The 17915-nt window shown below is 46.4% G+C and overlaps 1 protein-coding gene across 1 annotated transcript in view; it reads right to left on the bottom strand.

Moving 5' to 3' along the window:
- Positions 1–9809: 9809 nt before the first annotated feature.
- The window catches only part of nalcn (sodium leak channel, non-selective), a 201010-nt gene continuing 192904 nt past the window's right edge, over positions 9810–17915 (bottom strand). The window contains 2 exon segments of the mRNA XM_055636651.1: positions 9810–13359; positions 14466–14583. Of these exon segments, the coding sequence (XP_055492626.1) occupies positions 13166–13359; positions 14466–14583 (312 nt within the window). The 3' untranslated portion in view covers positions 9810–13165.

Genomic DNA, 17915 nt, shown 5'->3' with positions numbered 1-17915 from the left:
GAGAAGATGTTTCCCAGGGAATACCGGAGCATCGCACATGAAACTTAAAACATTTCACACATAATAACAATAAAAAACAATCCAGTCCCTGATGAAACAGTATATATAGTTAAAAGCAGGTAAAACAGCAACATTAAAATACAGTAAAACCAATCATTAAAATGTCCAGGGCAGCTGATTTGAGTGGCCAATGCCAGAGTTATTAAAATGTCAGTGCAAAGCTGCAGAACCAGGTGACTGTGAGTACAGAGTGATTGTTTAGCAGCCTCACAGCCTGTGGCAGGAAGCTGTTTAGCAGTCTTGTAGTCCGGTCTTTGATGCCTACGGTATCTCTTGCCTGATGGCAGGAGATCCAGGTGTGTGTGGAGGGGGTGCAGTTTGTCCTTAGCTATTCTCAGAGCTTTTTTCAGACAGTGGCTCTGGAACAGTTCTTGTACCGAGGGTAGGGAGATGCCAATGATCCTCTCTGCTCCCCTCACTACCCTCTGCAGAGCCTTCCTGTCTGAGCAGTTACAGTTGGAGTACCACGTGTTCATGCAGTACGTGAGTACAGACTCCACCGTGCCCCTGTAGAAAGTCCTGAGGATGTTGGTGGGGTCAATGCACATACTCCCCACCAAAAGGTGTGCCACATTTCATGAGTGGACTCACCAATGAATTGTGAGTTCTGGGAAGGGAAGTCACCATCGGATTTTTAAAAAAGGCATCACCTACGCCTCTTTCTATAGGTGTTGCCTTACCTGCTGACTGGTTCCAGAATTTTCAGTTTCATTTCAAATCTCATCATTTGTAATATTCCCCTCACCCACACTCCTCTGCTGTTTAACTTACTCTCAAAATATGTAAGAAGGAACTGCAGATGCTGGTTTACAACAAAGCCATAAAATGTTGGAGTAACTCAGTGGGTCAGGCAGGCAGCATCTCTGGAGAAAAGGAATAGGTGACGTTGGGGTCGAGACCCTTCTTCAGACTGAGAGATGGAAGACTGACCTTTCTCTCAGTCTGAAGACGGGTCTTGACCTGAAATGTCACCTGTTCCTTTTCTCCAGAGATGCTGCCTGACCCGCTAAGTTACCCCAGGATTTTGTGTCGAACAAACTACTCTCATTCCTTCTTTGACACCAACCATCCCTCAAAACCCACCAAGTCTTGTCCCTCCCCTATCTCCATAACTTCCACCAGCTCTCGATTCTGAGCGAGTTGCTCCACCTCTGGCTTCTCGGGCACTCTCCGATTGGTGAGAATTCTACATGACCAACACTCAGTGTCAACTGTAGTGAGAAGGAAGTGAAATAGATGAATGTGGTCTTTATTTTCTCTGTCAAGTACATTCTCGTCTCATGGAGAAACAGAGCTGTGCTGGTTTTGTGTGTCTGCTGCAAATCGTTTCTAAGGAGCAGATTTTCAGTCTGCAATTGGCAAGGTCCCCGGCGACATTGATCAGTGAAAACAACCTGCATGATGAGACTCTAAATCTTGCTGTGTCACAGCTTACAGTAGAAGATTAATGTGCTTATTATTCCGGTCTAGAGTCCCAAGTAACACAAAGCTTGGAAAATTCCGAAGGATGTGCCATCCATTTGGGATGGGTAATGTGGAAACTTGCTCTTCAAACGCTGCCGTTAATTTATTTGCACTGCAGGGTTTTGATAATTAGCTGTGTTCCAGCCCTGTTTCCTGTGTCCTCTCTCCGAGCAAGGCACTTTCTCACAGCTTGTTTAATCCTCCTGCATGGACCGCTGTCTCCAGCTGTTACCTCTCCCTCCTTGGCAGGTCTGGATGATGAAAGTAAAGCCCTTCATCACCTGGGGAAAGTGAGCAGGGTAGTCACTCCTAACTCACAGACTACCATTCCTCAGCTACACGATGATGGCCTTGGATTTGTTTAATGCAATCCTGACTGCATATGGGTTAAATTACCTCAAATCTCAAGAATGCTTTCTTACTCTTGTCAATCTTATTGTTCCCTGGTGCCAGTGACAGTGATCCACCCTAAGACTTTAATCATTCTGTTAGATGTTTCTTGGAACAATCTTAAATTCTGTTTGAAGGAGTTCCCGTGCAGCACCTTTGGATGTTTGTGTCACGTGATGAGCATTATCTAAATTCTGCCAGGTGTTTTATCAACGCAAGATTCCTCTTAGAAACATGGAAACATAGAAAATATGTGCAGGAGAAGGCCATTCGACCCTTCGAGCCTGCACCGCCATTCAATATGATCATGGCTGATCATCCAACTCAGTATCCCGTACCTGCCTTCTATCCAGCTGCCTGAAAGACAACACATTCGGAAAGAGCCACGGAATCGTTTCCAGCTGAACCAAGGTTTGTTGCCACATTAGAAATGATCAATGCTCCATGACGACTGTGGACTAAGCAACTTCATGAATATATTTCACAGTCAGAAATCACACCAAATCACCTGGAATAATAACTCCTAGCAGAGCTGCACTCATTTACATGCGGTAACTCATTTACTAACCCTGCACCCAATTTCCTTAATAAATGAAAAGGGCCTATCTTCAAGGACCCACTTTAGCATTGACTGGAAACTGGTTCAATTAATTCAAATGCCACACAGTATAATAAAAAACAATGAATCTTTATTAATAATATTTTGTTTAAATAAAATTAAGTGTAATACAAATCTTCTGAAAGACAATCAATGTATACTTTATTAACGATAGATATTTAAAATTGTAAAATAGATAGATATGTTAGTTACAGGTGATATCTTGGTTACTGAGCATGTTAAGGTAGGTGACAAAGAGTGGGAGCAGCAACGTAGGCCTCTGTAAAGTACAATAAATACAGTGGGAACAATCACTTTGCGTGTACTTTTGCATCTCAGAAAAAATATGAGACCAGATATAGGTGTTTGGTAAAGGCAGAGGGTTTGGTGGCGCAGTGGGTAGAGCTGCTGCTTCACAGTGCCAGAGTCCCCAGTTCAATCCTGACCTCAGATGCTGTCTGTGTGGTGTAGGCTCCCTGTGACCATATAGGCTTTCCCAGGTGCTCTCGTTTCCTCTCATATCCCAACGAAATGAAGGGTTGTAGTTTAATTAGCCGTGTGTGGGTTAGTGGTGGAATCTGGGGAGTGGGTTGCTGATGGGAATGTGGAGTGAATTAAAAGAGGAAATCGTGTTGGATTAGTGTAAGTGAATGGTTGATGTGGATTCGACAGGTTGAAGGAACTATGTCTCTGCAGCTCTGTAGCATCTTCTATGACTCTTGCATGTTGGTACACACACTAATGGAATAGAAGCTGAAGATGGTGCAGGGTTAATTCATCTGTGCCCTACAATAAACATAGAGTTCTCATATATTATAGTATTTTATTAGAGATTATTGTATACTTATGTGTTATTGGGCCTGTAAAGTGCAGCAAGTAAGAATGAATGAATAAGTTTATTGGCCAAGTATATTCACATACAAGAAATTTGCCTTGGTGCTCCGCCCGCAAGTGACAACATGGCATACAGTGACAGTTAAGAATGACACAAACATTAAATATTAATAATAAAACTATCGATTAAACACATGAATTAAATAAAATACCCGAGCAAAAGGAGGCTACAGATTTTTGGTTATTGAGTAGAGCTATTACTCATGGAAAAAGCTGTTTTTATGTCTGGCTGTGGCAGCTTTGACAGTCCGGAGTCGCCTTCCAGAGGGAAGTGATTCAAAGAGTTTGTGGCCAGGTTGAGATGGGTCAGAGGGGCCAGGGGTTAAGTATCTCATTGTTTCGTTCCTGGTGCTCATGACAATTTTACTTCGGAGTCACGTGAGTGATTCCGTGAAGAACCCAGCAGGTACTGCGCATGCGGCATTATCGCACAGCTGTGCAACGCGGCCAGCGGGAGTCGGGCTAGCTCCCGCATCCAAGGACGAGAGGTAAGTACTTACCTTAATCGGGCCTTGTGGTTTTTGCTCCAGGGGGAGCAAAGTAGAGAGGCATGGTGAGCGGGCCCCGTTTCGACTCCAGCGTGGAGCCGACAGTGGACGGGGAAAAAGCGCTACCCGGACCGCAAACGCTGCGGACCGCTGCAAGGAGCTGCGCTATACCGGTCCGCTGAACAGCTGTTTGGTAACAGCAGCGGACCGGCGGGAAGTTTAAAAAACCCGACCGGCAGCCCTGCAGACTCCTGACCAGGAGAATCACCGCCCGGGAACCGCCACAACGCCGCCTGGAAAACGGCAGGCAGCCTCTACATGCAGGTAAGGGGAAATCTTACCAATTTACAGGTTCTACAGGAGCCATCTTCCTCCAAAACTGGAACAGGTTGGAGACAGCAAAAATGAGTATGTCTGTCTCCCCAAGCCAGAGGAGGTCATGGAGTTCACCTCCAGGAGAAAAGGGGCACTGCCTGAATGCCAAGGGAGCTGACTCCTACCCCAGTGCTATTGCACTAGCCATCTCCCTTGTCAAGGGATTGATGCAACAGCGGAGTTTGAGCTATGCCTCCTCCAATTTAGCACACCCTTTTGCTCCCTCTTTTGAGGCTAGCTAAGGAGGCCAGGGCTGGGCTGGCTTAAACGCTGGGCAGGCGGACGAGAACAGCAGTATGCCAGGGGAGCAGGAAGAGCTACTGGGTGTCGTGGGCCACTACATGGCTCCTCCACGCGACCATCTTCCCAACAAAGTCCTGCAGGAGCAGGCCTTTCCAGAGGCAAATCCGCAGGCAGCTGGGTCAGCAGACTCGCAGACAAGCAGCGAATTCTACAGAAGGGTCAAGATGTTACCGCCTTTGCTCGCCTTTTCCACGGATTATACTCTCCCAGGATGAGACTATCCCATTGCACTACCAGGGTGCTGACGCCTAAGATGTTCCCAAATTTGGGATACTCGACTGAACAATGGTGCATATAGACCTGCCCGCAACCCCAAATATATGGGGCTATGCAAACCGCTGCTGCGGGACGAGAGGCAGATAAACCTGTGCGCCTCATGAAGGCAGGCCATGGAACGAGCAGGACATCGCATCCAACACCCAGCTGGCAGCACCCCTCGGCATCCACCAGTGAATCAAACAAGGACTGGTGAAAGCCTGGCGACCGCTTCACTTTACCCCCAAAGTTCTTTTTAGACGGGGCCCAGAGCGGAGCCGTGGGAAGATGCGCCGCCCCACCGACAGCACCAGCACACCAGCAAACTACGCCTTCATGAAAAAACAACAAACATGGAGGTAGGTAGTCTGGTTCCTCCCGTTTACACTAAACAGGGTGTTCTACTAACTGCGTGGGGGGGCATTTACTCTTGTGGATAAAGCATGGGATGCTGTCACAAATAACTAAAATATACTCAACAGTCTTAGAGGATAAAAACGAATTCAAATTGGGCATATTACCGCCAGTTCAGCAATGCGCCCAAAGGGCATTTTCTCCCTCTAAGAAAAGAGAAGTGAGAAGGTCAAGCTGAACTAGAAAGGCTTATTACTAAACGGATCAGGGGAGTAAACATGAGCCATTGGAATTTGTATCGAATATATTCACCAAAACTACAAAAGATGGTGAATGTAGCATCATCATTGATCTAATATCACTAAATAAATCTGTTGAGTATATACACTTAAGATGGAGATGGGTTCTTGTCACTGCCAGACATCTGATCTCCCTAGGATACCTATGGGGAGCATTGATATGGAAGATGCTAACTATCTTATACCCATACACTAGGATCATTATAGATACCTAAAAAATTTTACCTGGATAATGGATATCCCGGTTAGGGCAACCATGGGAGCATATAGCATTCCCTATGGTCTAACCTCAGCCCTAAACTATTATATATGGCCATGAAAATATTAAGAAAACAAGCATAATCATGGCATATATTGGATGATATCCTCATATTAGGGGAAACAAAGGAATTAGCTGTGGCAGCAGTTCTAGCTACGAACAGCTCCCTAAAGCTGAGGTTTATCCCACGCCCAGATAAACCAGAGTTGAAGCGTTAACTACCAAGGATTATCTGGGCTTCAATAATAATTCCGTCCATATGACTGTTACTTTGCCAAGGTACTTGGGTCACTATATCAAATCATAAATGTACCCACTGAAGCTATATCACAATTAAGGTGGTGGGCAGACATATATTTGGCATAGTTTTCAGCCCTATTATCATCACCAATCCCAACCTGGTTATTAAAAACCGATGCCAGTACTTTAGGCTGGGGAGTAACTAAACTCCATATCCAGCACAGGTAACAGATGGACCAATTCACAAACATCGTTACTACACATACCGGGCATCAACTACTTGGGATTGGTGATCGCCTATTGGGCTAAAAAGCATATGCATTTCAAATGCAGCACGTACATATGTGGTTACGGATTGATAATACTATGGTGGTGGCTTATATCAACCATATGGGGAGCATAATAATCATTATTGTGCAACAAATTGGTCAAACAAATCTGGCAATGGTGTGTCAAAAGACATTTTAACTATCAGCTGCCTATGTCCTAGGAAGCTAGAACACAGTGGGAGACACCATGTCACGGGGTAAAATCCATGATTACATTCAATAATGTCAAACCCAAAATATCTGCTAAATTTATTAAGCAGTTTGAAAGCCAGATATCAATTTGGTTGCACAAGACGGAATCACAGTAACCCATGTATGTGACTTAGGAACCAGATAGAGGCAGCAGCGATAGATGCCTATACGCTGGAAGGGGGAATTTCTGCTTTGCCTTCCTCCCTTCTGCCTCATCAGACGGGCACTTCGCAATACAGAGGGATCTGTCTCCGAGATATTGAACGTGCCCGACCGGCCTACACAGCCATGGTTCCCAGTTCATCACGACACGGTGGGCGAGTCACCTATGGATTTCCCTAGTGGACCATGGTTGCTGACTCAACCCAGTATCAGGCACAAGCCACCCATGCCAGGGAAACATCAAACTCCTGGGTGCAGGGTTTGAATAGACCTTACCAGGGACTGGGATTATCCAAAGGAACCATTACCACCATGTCGGCATCCCTGCGAACAGTCACTAAAAGCTAACATGGGTAAAATACTGCCACGACGCAGGGACAACGAACTATTCAACCACTGACGTATTGGAGTTCCTGGAACATCTACACCATGACTAAAAGGTGAGTTACAGTGCCGTAAATACAGCATGGAGCGCCTTATCTGCTTATCTAAAACAGCATGTCAGCAGAGCATGGGATCCCATCCACTGAAGGTATGAAGGGCAACTATAATATAAGCCCCAAACACCCAGGTATATACCCATGTATGGGATATTGGTGTGACATTGACATGTCTCAGAGATGGCACCAGCCAGATCCCTCAGCTTGCTTAATCTATGTTTTAAAAAAAACGCTCATGCTTATGGCTCTCGTACACGCTCACAGAGTCCAGTCACTCCATAAACCAGACTGGATAACATGGTGATTACCCCAGACGCATCACGTTCATATTTAGGTCTGGTAAAATCTAACTCGCAGGTATATGGGACTAGGCGAGATTATGAGTTCGGCACGAACTAGTAGGGTCGAGATCGCCTGTGTTTTCCGTGCTGTAGTCGTTATATGGCTATATGGACCAGGAACGCCCAATTCACTGGTGGGATTCCGGGCCTACCCACCAGAGTCCAGGTTGAGTGTGGTGACCCATCTACTACTATATATAGACACAACCCACAATCTTAGAGGGAGAGGAAAGCCTATGGGTCAACCACAGTAACCCAAGACGGGGTACGAGCCAAACCACTCCAAGGTGGCTCAAACAGGTACCGAAAGCTGCCGGAATAGATAATAATACATCCCATTCCACTAGGGCAGCATTGGTATCAGCGGCTGAACGAATGGACATCCCGGTTGACCACATTTTCAATACAGCAGAATGGTCAAGGGAACGGCGTTCAGAACATTTTGTTTTTATTATAAACCGTTGATAAACCTGATTTAATTGCAGGAGAATATTACAAACTGCAATATTAATTTAAGCTCAGAGGAGCTCTTTTATGTTGTTATTGTTAACAAATGCCTTTCTGTTTCTTTTGAAAGCAGATCAACTGGTTGATTACGATAACACTTCCTCCCTCATAAACTTCGGCAGTGAGTGAAATAAAAACTGTTACACGGTTTGAAATCACAGACCTTTGAAGTCTTCACGGAATCACTCACGTGACTCCGAAGTAAAATAGTTAGATTAAACGAGTACTTACCAGTATGAAGTTTGATCTGTATTTTATGAGGAGTTACGGTGAGGGATTAAGTGCCCGCCGCTCCCACCCTCATTATATAGATCAAGCTAATAAACTGATGTCTCGTGATCTTTACTATCTTACTTCAAATATTGTGTCTATTCTGTGATTCCACACCGCTGCTTCGAAGTATGCCGCATGCGCAGTACCTGCTGGGTTCTTCACTTAATCCCTCACCGTAACTCCTCATAAAATACAGATCAAACTTCATACTGGTAAGTACTCGTTTAATCTAACTATTAAACACACTGCACTCTTGATACACTTTCACCTCCATTGACTTTGGTCGATATGAATGTTTGCAAGTGAGTGCACACGGACCAACACTCCCCAGCTCCACTGAAGCAACTCATCGTGGTGGCAATTCCTTTCTGTCTACTTCAAGCATGCCCGTGATCTCACACACACACACTCATATATAGGCCCTCAAACACAATGCAGGCATGCATCCATACCTTTTCGCACACAAACATACATTTGCACAAACATGTGCCTTTCTATACACAAGAGCATGCATGATATATATAAAATCATGATGAGGTTTGCAATTTACTAGGTGCATAGATAGGATAGTTAGTGAGGCGCCTTCTGGAGGTGCCGTTGCGGCAGACCTCGCAAGTCGGAGATAGAGCCTCGCGGGTCAGAGCCGAGGCCTTGCGGGCCGGTGGTGCAGCCTCGTTGCCTGGGCCTCGCGGGCCGGAGGTGGAGCCTCGTGGGTTGGAGGTGGAGCCTCGCGGGTCGATGAGCTCGTGGCCAAAGGTGCCTGGGTCTATGGAGCCCACGGCTGGGGCCTGGGTCGGCACCACGGAGAGAACCCGGCAGCGTTAGTGGAGAGGTTGTTGCGGCGGTCGATGATGGGACCGACCAATGGACGAGGACAGACACGTGGAAGTGAGGACGTCGGTGCTGAGGGAAGGAACAATGGAGGACCCGGCGTGGGGGAAGAACAAAGGGGGAACTGGCACGGGGACTTTGTAAGTTCCCTTTGTGTGCGACTATTTGCATACCTTGAGGATGCAAGCAAAGAATTTCACTGTGATTTGTCACATGTGACAATAAAGTATTCAATTCAATTCAAGAAGCTTTTCCAGGAGCAGATTGTCGATAAGCAGAGGACGAAGGTTTAAGGTGAGGAACAAGACATTTAGAGAGACTGGTTGGAATCTGGAATGCTGGGCCTGAGGATGGCGGAAGCAGGTACTCTCACAACATTTCAGTATAGGATTATGAGGGGCATAGATAGGTGCAGATTGCAGGAGATTATTCCCCTTATTGGAGGCAGGTAAAACTAAAGAACAATGGTTTAGTGGAAGGGGGAAGAGATTTAGCAGGGATCTGAGGGGGATCTTCTTCATCCAGTGAGGAGTACCTGGTGTGCAAAGCTGGAGAGGGTGGTGGAAGCAGAATTGCCGATGACATTGAAGAAGTGTCAAATGAGTATGTGATTCACCCAGACATAATGGGCTATGGAGCGAATACGGAAAGGTCCCAGTTGGTCAGTGTGGATGAGCTGGGCCAAATGGTCTGTTTCTATGCTGTACGATTCCACGACTCTTAGAGTTCTGATTAATACTTGAAATGGAAAGGTTGGAAAATGAGATTTGTATGTTTAGGTATTTGATGGCTAGCACAGACTTCATTGCTCCATGCTGTATCACTCTATGACATAACATACATACACACACAAATGTGCAATCAGACATATGCATGTATACAAATGTACACACACATGTACACAAGTGGAGACTTGCCTAGAGACAAACACAAGCACACAGAGACCATGTGCAGTGATATGATTGTACACATTTTGGCACACACACACACCGTTATATTAATCACTGACATTGCTGCAAAGCTGATTTTACATCCTTCATGGCTTTGATAGTGAAGCACAAACTCCACGGGGTTCTGGGAGAGACTGACTGATCTCTGTTGCCTGTATGTCCTTGACATTGCACATCAAAGGATTGCACAGCAGAGGGCAGCAAATCACACTGTCCAGCGTTGTGCCCCAATCCTTTGTCTTGTTCCTTCACATCTTGCAGGAAGTCTCCAGGAGCTGGAGCTCAACTTCTCTAGACGCATTTACCAATGAAATCCTGGCAGGGAATCATATAGGCAATAAAAATAGTCTGTATTCATTTGTTGCTGGATGTCCTGGGATGTCAGGACTTTCATATGAAGAAAGACTGGATAGACTCGGTTTGTACTCGCTAGAATTTAGAAGATTGAGGACGGATCTTACAGAAACTTACAAAATTCTTAAGTGGTTGGACAGGCTAGATGCAGGAAGATTGTTCCCGATGTTGGGGAAGTCCAGAACAAGGGGTCACAGTTTAAGGATAAGGGGGAAATATTTTAGGACCGAGACGAGGAAAACATTTTTCACACAGAGAGTGGTGAATCTGTGGAATTCTCTGCCACAGAAGGTAGTTGAGGCCAGTTCATTGGCTATATTTAAGAGTTAGATGTGGCCCTTGTGGCTAAAAGGATCAGAGGGTATGGAGAGAAGGCAGGTACAGGATACTAAGTTGGATGATCAGCCATGATCATATTGAATAGCGGTGCAGGCTCGAAGGGCCAAATAGCCTACTCCTGCACCTATTTTCTATGTTTCTATGTTGCACATTTTAATCGTGCTGGAAGGTAAAGGATTATTTAGTTGACAGGCTAAACCCCAGCCACAGGATGCAGAGTTTTGCTGCTTTCTGATTGGCTGTGGATAGGCGGGCGGCTTGGCCAATGGCGAGGGTGGGAGCCGGCCAATCGAAGGCCAGCAGCTGTGTTCCGAAGCCGCCAGGAATCTGTCCAATCAGAGGCGGCAACGCTTGATCCATGAAACTCACCGGGCTAATTCCTTTAAGTTTAGTTTAGTTTAGAGATACAGTGTGGAAACTGTCCCTTCGGTCCATCAAGTCCTCACCGACCAGCAATCAGTTCTATCCTGCACACTAGGGACAATTTACAGAAGCCAATTAATCTACAAACCTACAAGTCTTTGGAATGTGGGAGAAAACTGGTGCATCCTGAGAAAACCTACGGCGTCATAGGGAGGACGTACAAACTCCGCACAGACAGCATCCGTGGTCAGGATCGATCGAGTGTCTCTGAAACTGTAACCTCTGAAACCTCCTGGATTGGGAGGTTAATCCTATTAAGAGCAGCCAAGCAGGTGAGGTTCTGTATTCCTTGCAGTTTAAAAGAAGATAGTCTGGATGGCCTATGGATAGATGGCCTAGATAGAGTGGATGTAGAGAGGATGTTTCCAGTAATGGAAGAGTCTATGACCAAAGACCACTGCCTCAGAATGAAAGGATGTTCCTTTAGATTGGGGATGATGAGCAATTTCTTTAGCTGGTAGAAGACATAGAAGATGATGGAGGCCATTGGGTATTTTAGAAGCGGAGATTGCTAGGTTCTTGATGAGTAAAGGTGTCAACGTTTATTGGGGGAAGGTAGGAGAATGAGGAAAAGTGGGTTTGACAGGGAAAAATAGTTCAGCCAGAATCAAATGGCAGAGCAGTCTCAATGGGCCTAATGCTGCTCCTATGTCCTATGTCTTTTGGTCTAAGATCCCCAAAAAGGGCTTGACAGGTCTCTACCGGTGGGAGAGTCTCAAACATGGAACATCATTATAAATACAGGGGTCAGTCATTTAAAATTCTTCTTATAGATTCCAGCATTTCTCTGGAATTCTCTGTGCCAGAGGATGGTGGAATCTTGATCACTAGAAGCATTTGAGGCGGTAGATACATTTTGAAAGGGCTGAGGGAAGAGGAGTTGAGGCCAACTTAAATCAGCAATGATCACACTGATGGCTTGAGGGTCAGAGTGGCCTATCCCTGCTATTGTTTGCCTCTATTCTTGCACATTGTGCAGAGATGAGCCCTCATTTGGATCAATGGGAAAGCATAATCTCAGCAAAGGAGGCTGCGCTCTGTCCATTGTGACTGTGCAAGATTTCTGGCATGACATGGATAAGTTGGGCCAAAGGGCCTGATTTTGTGTTCTATGACTCTGTGACTCTATTCAGTCCCACTCCCCCGATTGTTGCGCCTTCCAACCTCAGCCCCCGTGCAGTGCGACCAGCAATTCCCAAACCGTTTGCCAAGGTCTGGCCCAGTGAGACCGAAAGGATAATGTGGGCTTCACCCTATAGTCAGCTTCCTCCAAGGTTCGAGAAAGGCCAGTATTTGGATAACATAGGGGCAGTACGGTGGCGCAGTGGCGCAGCTGGTAGAGTCGCTGCCCCACAGCACCAGCGAACTGAGTTCAAACATGAACTTCAGTGCTGTCTGTGTGGAGTTTGCATGCTCTCCCTGTGACTGTGTGGGGTTTCCCCCGGTGCACCAGTTTCCTCCCACATCCCATTGACATGGGCATGGGGGTCAAATGGCCGCTGTAGCTTGCTCTTAGTGTGAAAGTGAGCAGGTACAATCCGGGGAATAAAATGGGATTAGTGCAGGATCAGTGTGAGCAACACCAGTGGTTTGAGGGTCAGCATGGACTTGTTGGGCTGAAGGGCCTGTTTCTAGGCTGTAGAGTTCCATAAGCCTCAAGGCTGCAAGTCTTTGGATGTGTAGAGACACTGAGCATCTCTGGTTTGGCCACTATTTTGGTTACACAGTGAAAGAGGGGGACGACTTGGTTCTTCCCATCGATGTGAACAAACCCACTTGTCCCCTTCTCCACCTCTTTCCTCAACTCCCCTGTGTGAAGTCAAACATACCCCACACACCCACCTACATGAATACTAAGCCTGTTATTGCAAATCTAAGGCCAAGAGATTTTGGTTCACTGGAATTATTCAACTCTGGCCTCCCGTGGAGTGGGCTGGGTGACCTCTCTTGCATCACTTGGCTCCAATGACCCAAAGTATGTTGGGCATTCTATGATGGAAATACGACGGGACATTGACAGGTGCGAGCTTCACCCTCCACCTCTGCTAAATTTCCAAGAGATCGTCTGCACTCTCGTCGCTCTCCACGGTCAGTTGGCGGGTCCACCACTTCTTCACGTCCGACCCCGAGAAGGCCGCGTCCGACATTGGATTGATTTTGCACATGACCGACCTGATGGCCGTCCGACCCCCGAACCGCAGGTTGACGGTGGACACGGAGTGGGTGATGGGTTTCGGAGCTGCGAGGATGACAGAGAGAGAGAGTACGTCAGGAGTTGCCTCTCGGCTGGGCGGCAAATGCGGCACGACTGCACGGAAACAGGCCATTTGGCCCACTCACTCCCTGCTGGTGCCTCTGCACCCCAGGCTCCTCCCCTTCACCTCAACCCAACGTCATATCTAGTGGGAGGGTCGAGGAACGGAGGAGGCCTTAGGCTTGGAATAAAATGACGTACCTTTAGAAAGGAGAAGAGGAGGAATTTGCTATGGTGGCCAAGTCAATGGATATTTTTAAGGCGGAGTTTGACAGATCTTGATGGGCTGAATTCCTTTGATGCCGCTTGACCCTGTGATTGGGGACTCCTGAGCCCAGTGCCCATCACCTGTCATCTCAACAGTTTATAATTTCTGGCCATCATTTTGGCACAGGTGAGGTCATGGGTCAATCTTTGACCCCCTCTCCCTGTCTTTGATCAGGGAGGCTGTGCCGATGGAGACAGCTAGAGACCTCTTGGGGTTTCCTTCTTCCCTTTGTCTCTCAGTTGCCAGGGTTGTTTGGAAACTAGTCTGTATTGAAGGGCGACACCAAAGATACCAGCGGGTCTGAATGTCCCTCGCCCCCTCGCTCCTGTTCAGAGGAGTAACTAAAACTTCACAATGAAAGGTTAACGGGGGCATCAGAACATGGCGGTGCCTGGTGGGGAGAGCATCAGACGAGATTGCGTGGGGCTGCTGAGAGCAACCAGACGGGGGCTGCCGAGAACAAAGGGGGGCCCAGCAGGGGGGGAAGGACGTTCTGCTGCCGCATGGGGCGGCAGGTCTGGTTCGCTGTTGCCAGCAGAAAATAAAACTTTTTGTAACTTTGTCAGTGCCGCCAGGAACGCGGTGACTCGTGTACTGCCTAGGTGAGGTCTGCTGTATGACTTTACCAGATTGTAAGCAAATACAAAGAATGCAGGTGACAATAAGGTCTCATCGAATCATTGAATTGAATGATTCGATGTTGAGGTCGCAACTTGTAAGATGCAACTGTCGGGAGACCCAGAGCCCAGACATCACCTGGCCTCTTATCATCGGCTGTCCTTCTGACAGTTGTTATGGCAACGCGCAAGAACTCCCAAAATACCTGATGGGAGACGCCACTGACCAAACTTCCTCTGAGGTTTCCCGATATCCCCGGAGTCTGCCCGATAGCCGCCTCGGTCCGAGTGTGTAGGGCTGAGCAACTGCTGTTGGCTACTGGTCTGCAGGAGAAGTGAGCGATAGTTAGTGAGGCCTTTAACATCTGAAGCTCGCAGTCTCGGGAGAGACCGAGTCGGTAAGCTCCAAAACTGCACGACGTTAGACTAACCCCGACCCGAGGTAGATTGCCCGGTGCGGGGGAGCTGAGATTCACCCCTGATGCAGGAGCCTGATCGGCCCGACGCCGGCTACGAGAGTAAGATCGTCCCGTCAACGGAAGGTTAGAGGCCCCCGACCGCTGGAGGACATAGAAGTGAAGAGATTGAACTTTTACTCGCCTTCCATCACAGTGAGGAATGTGGAGGAGTCACTGTGGTGGATGTTTATGTTAAAATGTATTTTGTGTGTTCTGTTGATTTTTATTAGTATGACAAATCAAATTCCTCGTATGCTGCAAAACATACTTGGCTAATAAAGTAAGTATGAGTATGAGGGCATGTCATCGATAAATTGCTGACAGTGAATCCCAGGCAGCAGGAGAGGACACTTTAGACAGATGCTCGTGTGGTCAACAGTATCTAGGGCATCGACACAAAAAGTGGGAGCAACTCAGCGAGACAGGCAGCATCCCTGGAGAGAAGGAATGGGTGACGTTTCGGGTCGAGCCCCTTCTTCAATCTCGATCCACAACGTCACCCAGTGTGTAGGGCTGAGCAACTGCTGTTGATTACTCCAAAACCGCACGACGTTCGACCAACCCCAACATTCTCTCCAGGGATGTTGCCTGTCCCGCTGAGTTGCTCCAGCTTTTTGTGTCTATCTTCGGTTTAAACCAGCATCTGTATTGTGTTGTGTAATGAACCGGATTTGAGAAGGGAACTCGAGTTAAAGGAGCCATCAGGAGGTAGTGACCATAATATGATGTTTTAATCTACAATTTGAGAGGGAAAAGGGAAAATCGGAAGTGTCACTATTACAGTTGAACAAAGGGGTCCATGGAGCCACTAGGGAGGAGCTGGCCAAAGTTGACTGGAAAGATCCCCTAGCAGGGATGACAGTGGAACAACAATGAATGGCAGGTATTTCTGGAAATAATACAGAAGGTGCAGGATCAGTTCATTCCAAAGAGGAAGAAAGATTCCAAGGGGAGTAAGGGGCAACCGTGGCTGACAAGGGAAGTCAGGGACTGTAGTATAAAAATAAAATAAAAGAAGTATAACGTAGCAAAGATGAGCGGAAAGCCAGAGGATTGGGAAACTTTTAAAGAGCAATAAAGAAGATATCTAAAAAGGCAATACGGGGAGAAAAGTAAGGTAAGCTAGCCAAGAATATAAAGGAGAATAGTAAAAGCTTATTCAGGTATGTGAATTAGTTAAGACCAAAGTTGGACCTTTGAAGAGTGAGGTGAATTTATTATGGGGAACAAGGAAATGGCAGACGAGTTGAATAGGTACTTTGGATCCATCTTCACTAAGGAAGACACAAACAATTTCCCTGATGTACTAGTGTCCAGAGTATCTAGGGTGACGGAGGAACTGAAAGAAATTCATATTAGGCAGGAAATGGTGTTGGGTTAGACTGATGGGACTGAAGGCTGATAATCCCCAGGGCCTGATGGTCTGCATCCCAGGGTACTTAAGAAAGTGGCTCTAGAAATCGTGGACGCATTGGTGATAATTTTCCAATGTTCTGTAGATTCAGGATCAGTTCCTGTGGATTGGAGGGTAGCTAATGTTATCCTACTATTTAAGAAAGGTGGGAGAGATAAAACAGGGAATTATAGACCAGTTAGCCTGACATCGGTGGTGGAGAAGATGCTGGTGTCAATTATAAAAGATGAAATAGCGGCACATTTGGATAGCAGAAGCAGGATCTGTCCGAGTCAGCATGGATTTACTTAGGGGAAATCATCCTTGACAAATCTTCTGGAATTATTTAAGGACGTTGCTAGTATAATATAATATTGTGTGCAGTTTTCGTCTCTTAATTTGAGGAAGGACATTCTTGCTATTGAGGGAGTGCAGTGTTGATTCACCAGGTTAATTCCCGGGATGGTGGGACTGACATATGAGGAAACAATGGGTCGACTGGGCTTGTATCCACTGGAATTTAGAAGGATTAGAGGGGATCTTATAGAAACATATAACATTCTTAAGGGATTGGACAGGCTAAATGCAGGAAAAATATTCCCCATGTTGGGGGAATCCAGAACCAGGGGTCACAGTTTAAGAATAAGGGGTAGGCCATTTAGGACTGAAGTGAGGAAAAAAACATTTTCACCCAGAGAGTTGTGAATCTGTGGAATTCCTGGCCACAGATGCCAGTGGAGACCAATTCACTGGATGTTTTCAAGAGTGTTAGATTTAGCTCTTAGGGATATGGGGGAAAACGCAGGAACGGGGTACTGATTTTGGATTATCAGCTATGATCATATTGAATGGTGGTGCTGGTTCAAAGGGTCAAATGGTCTACTGCTGCACCCATTTTCTATGTTTCTTTGACAAGGAAACTGTAGTTCCTCAGTATCTGTGCATGCCATTTAGTTTAGGGATATAGCGTGGAAATAGGTCCTTCGGCCCACTGGAATCGGGCGTCTCTTATGTACTGCCACAGCGTAATCGACTATTCTTACTTTCTTGTATTCTTGTAGAAGTATTATTGTGCATATATATGGTGGGATTTTGTATGCAAAAAAATAATTTCACTGTACCTAGGTACATAGAAACATAGAAAATAGGTGCAGGAGTAGGCCATTCGGCCCTTCGAGCCTGCACCGCCATTCAATATGATCATGGCTGATCATCCAACTCAGTATCCTGTACCTGCTTTCTCTCCATATCCCCTGATCCCTTTAGCCACAAGGGCCACATCTAACTCACTCTTAAAAATAGCCAATGAACTGACCTCAACTACATTCTGTGGCAGAGAATTTTAGAGATTCACCACTCTCTGTGTAAAAAATGTTTTTCTCATCTCAGTCCTAAAAGATTTCCCCTTTATCCTTAAACTGTGAACCCTTGTTCTGGACATCCCCAACATCGGGAACAATCTTCCTGCATCTAGCCTGTCCAACCCCTTAAGAATTTTGTAAGTTTCTATAAGATCCCCCCTCAATCTTCTAAATTCTAGTGAGTACAAGCTGAGTCTATCCAGTCTTTCTTCATATGAAGGTCCTGACATCCCAGGAATCAGTCTGGTGAACCTTCTCTGTACTCCCTCTATGGCAAGAATGTCCCTCCTCAGATTGGGAGACCAAAACTGTACACAACTGTATGCAATACTCCAGGTGTGGTCTCACCCTGTACAACTGCAGTAGAACCTCCCTGCTCATATACTCAAATCCTTTTGCCATGAATGCTAAGATACCATTCGCATTCTTCACTGCCTGCTGCAC

This window comes from Leucoraja erinacea, chromosome 6 (assembly GCF_028641065.1).
Source record: "Leucoraja erinacea ecotype New England chromosome 6, Leri_hhj_1, whole genome shotgun sequence".
NCBI lineage: Eukaryota > Metazoa > Chordata > Chondrichthyes > Rajiformes > Rajidae > Leucoraja > Leucoraja erinaceus.
Note: the sequence above shows the minus strand (reverse complement) of the source record. Positions and strands in the feature narration are given on the sequence as shown.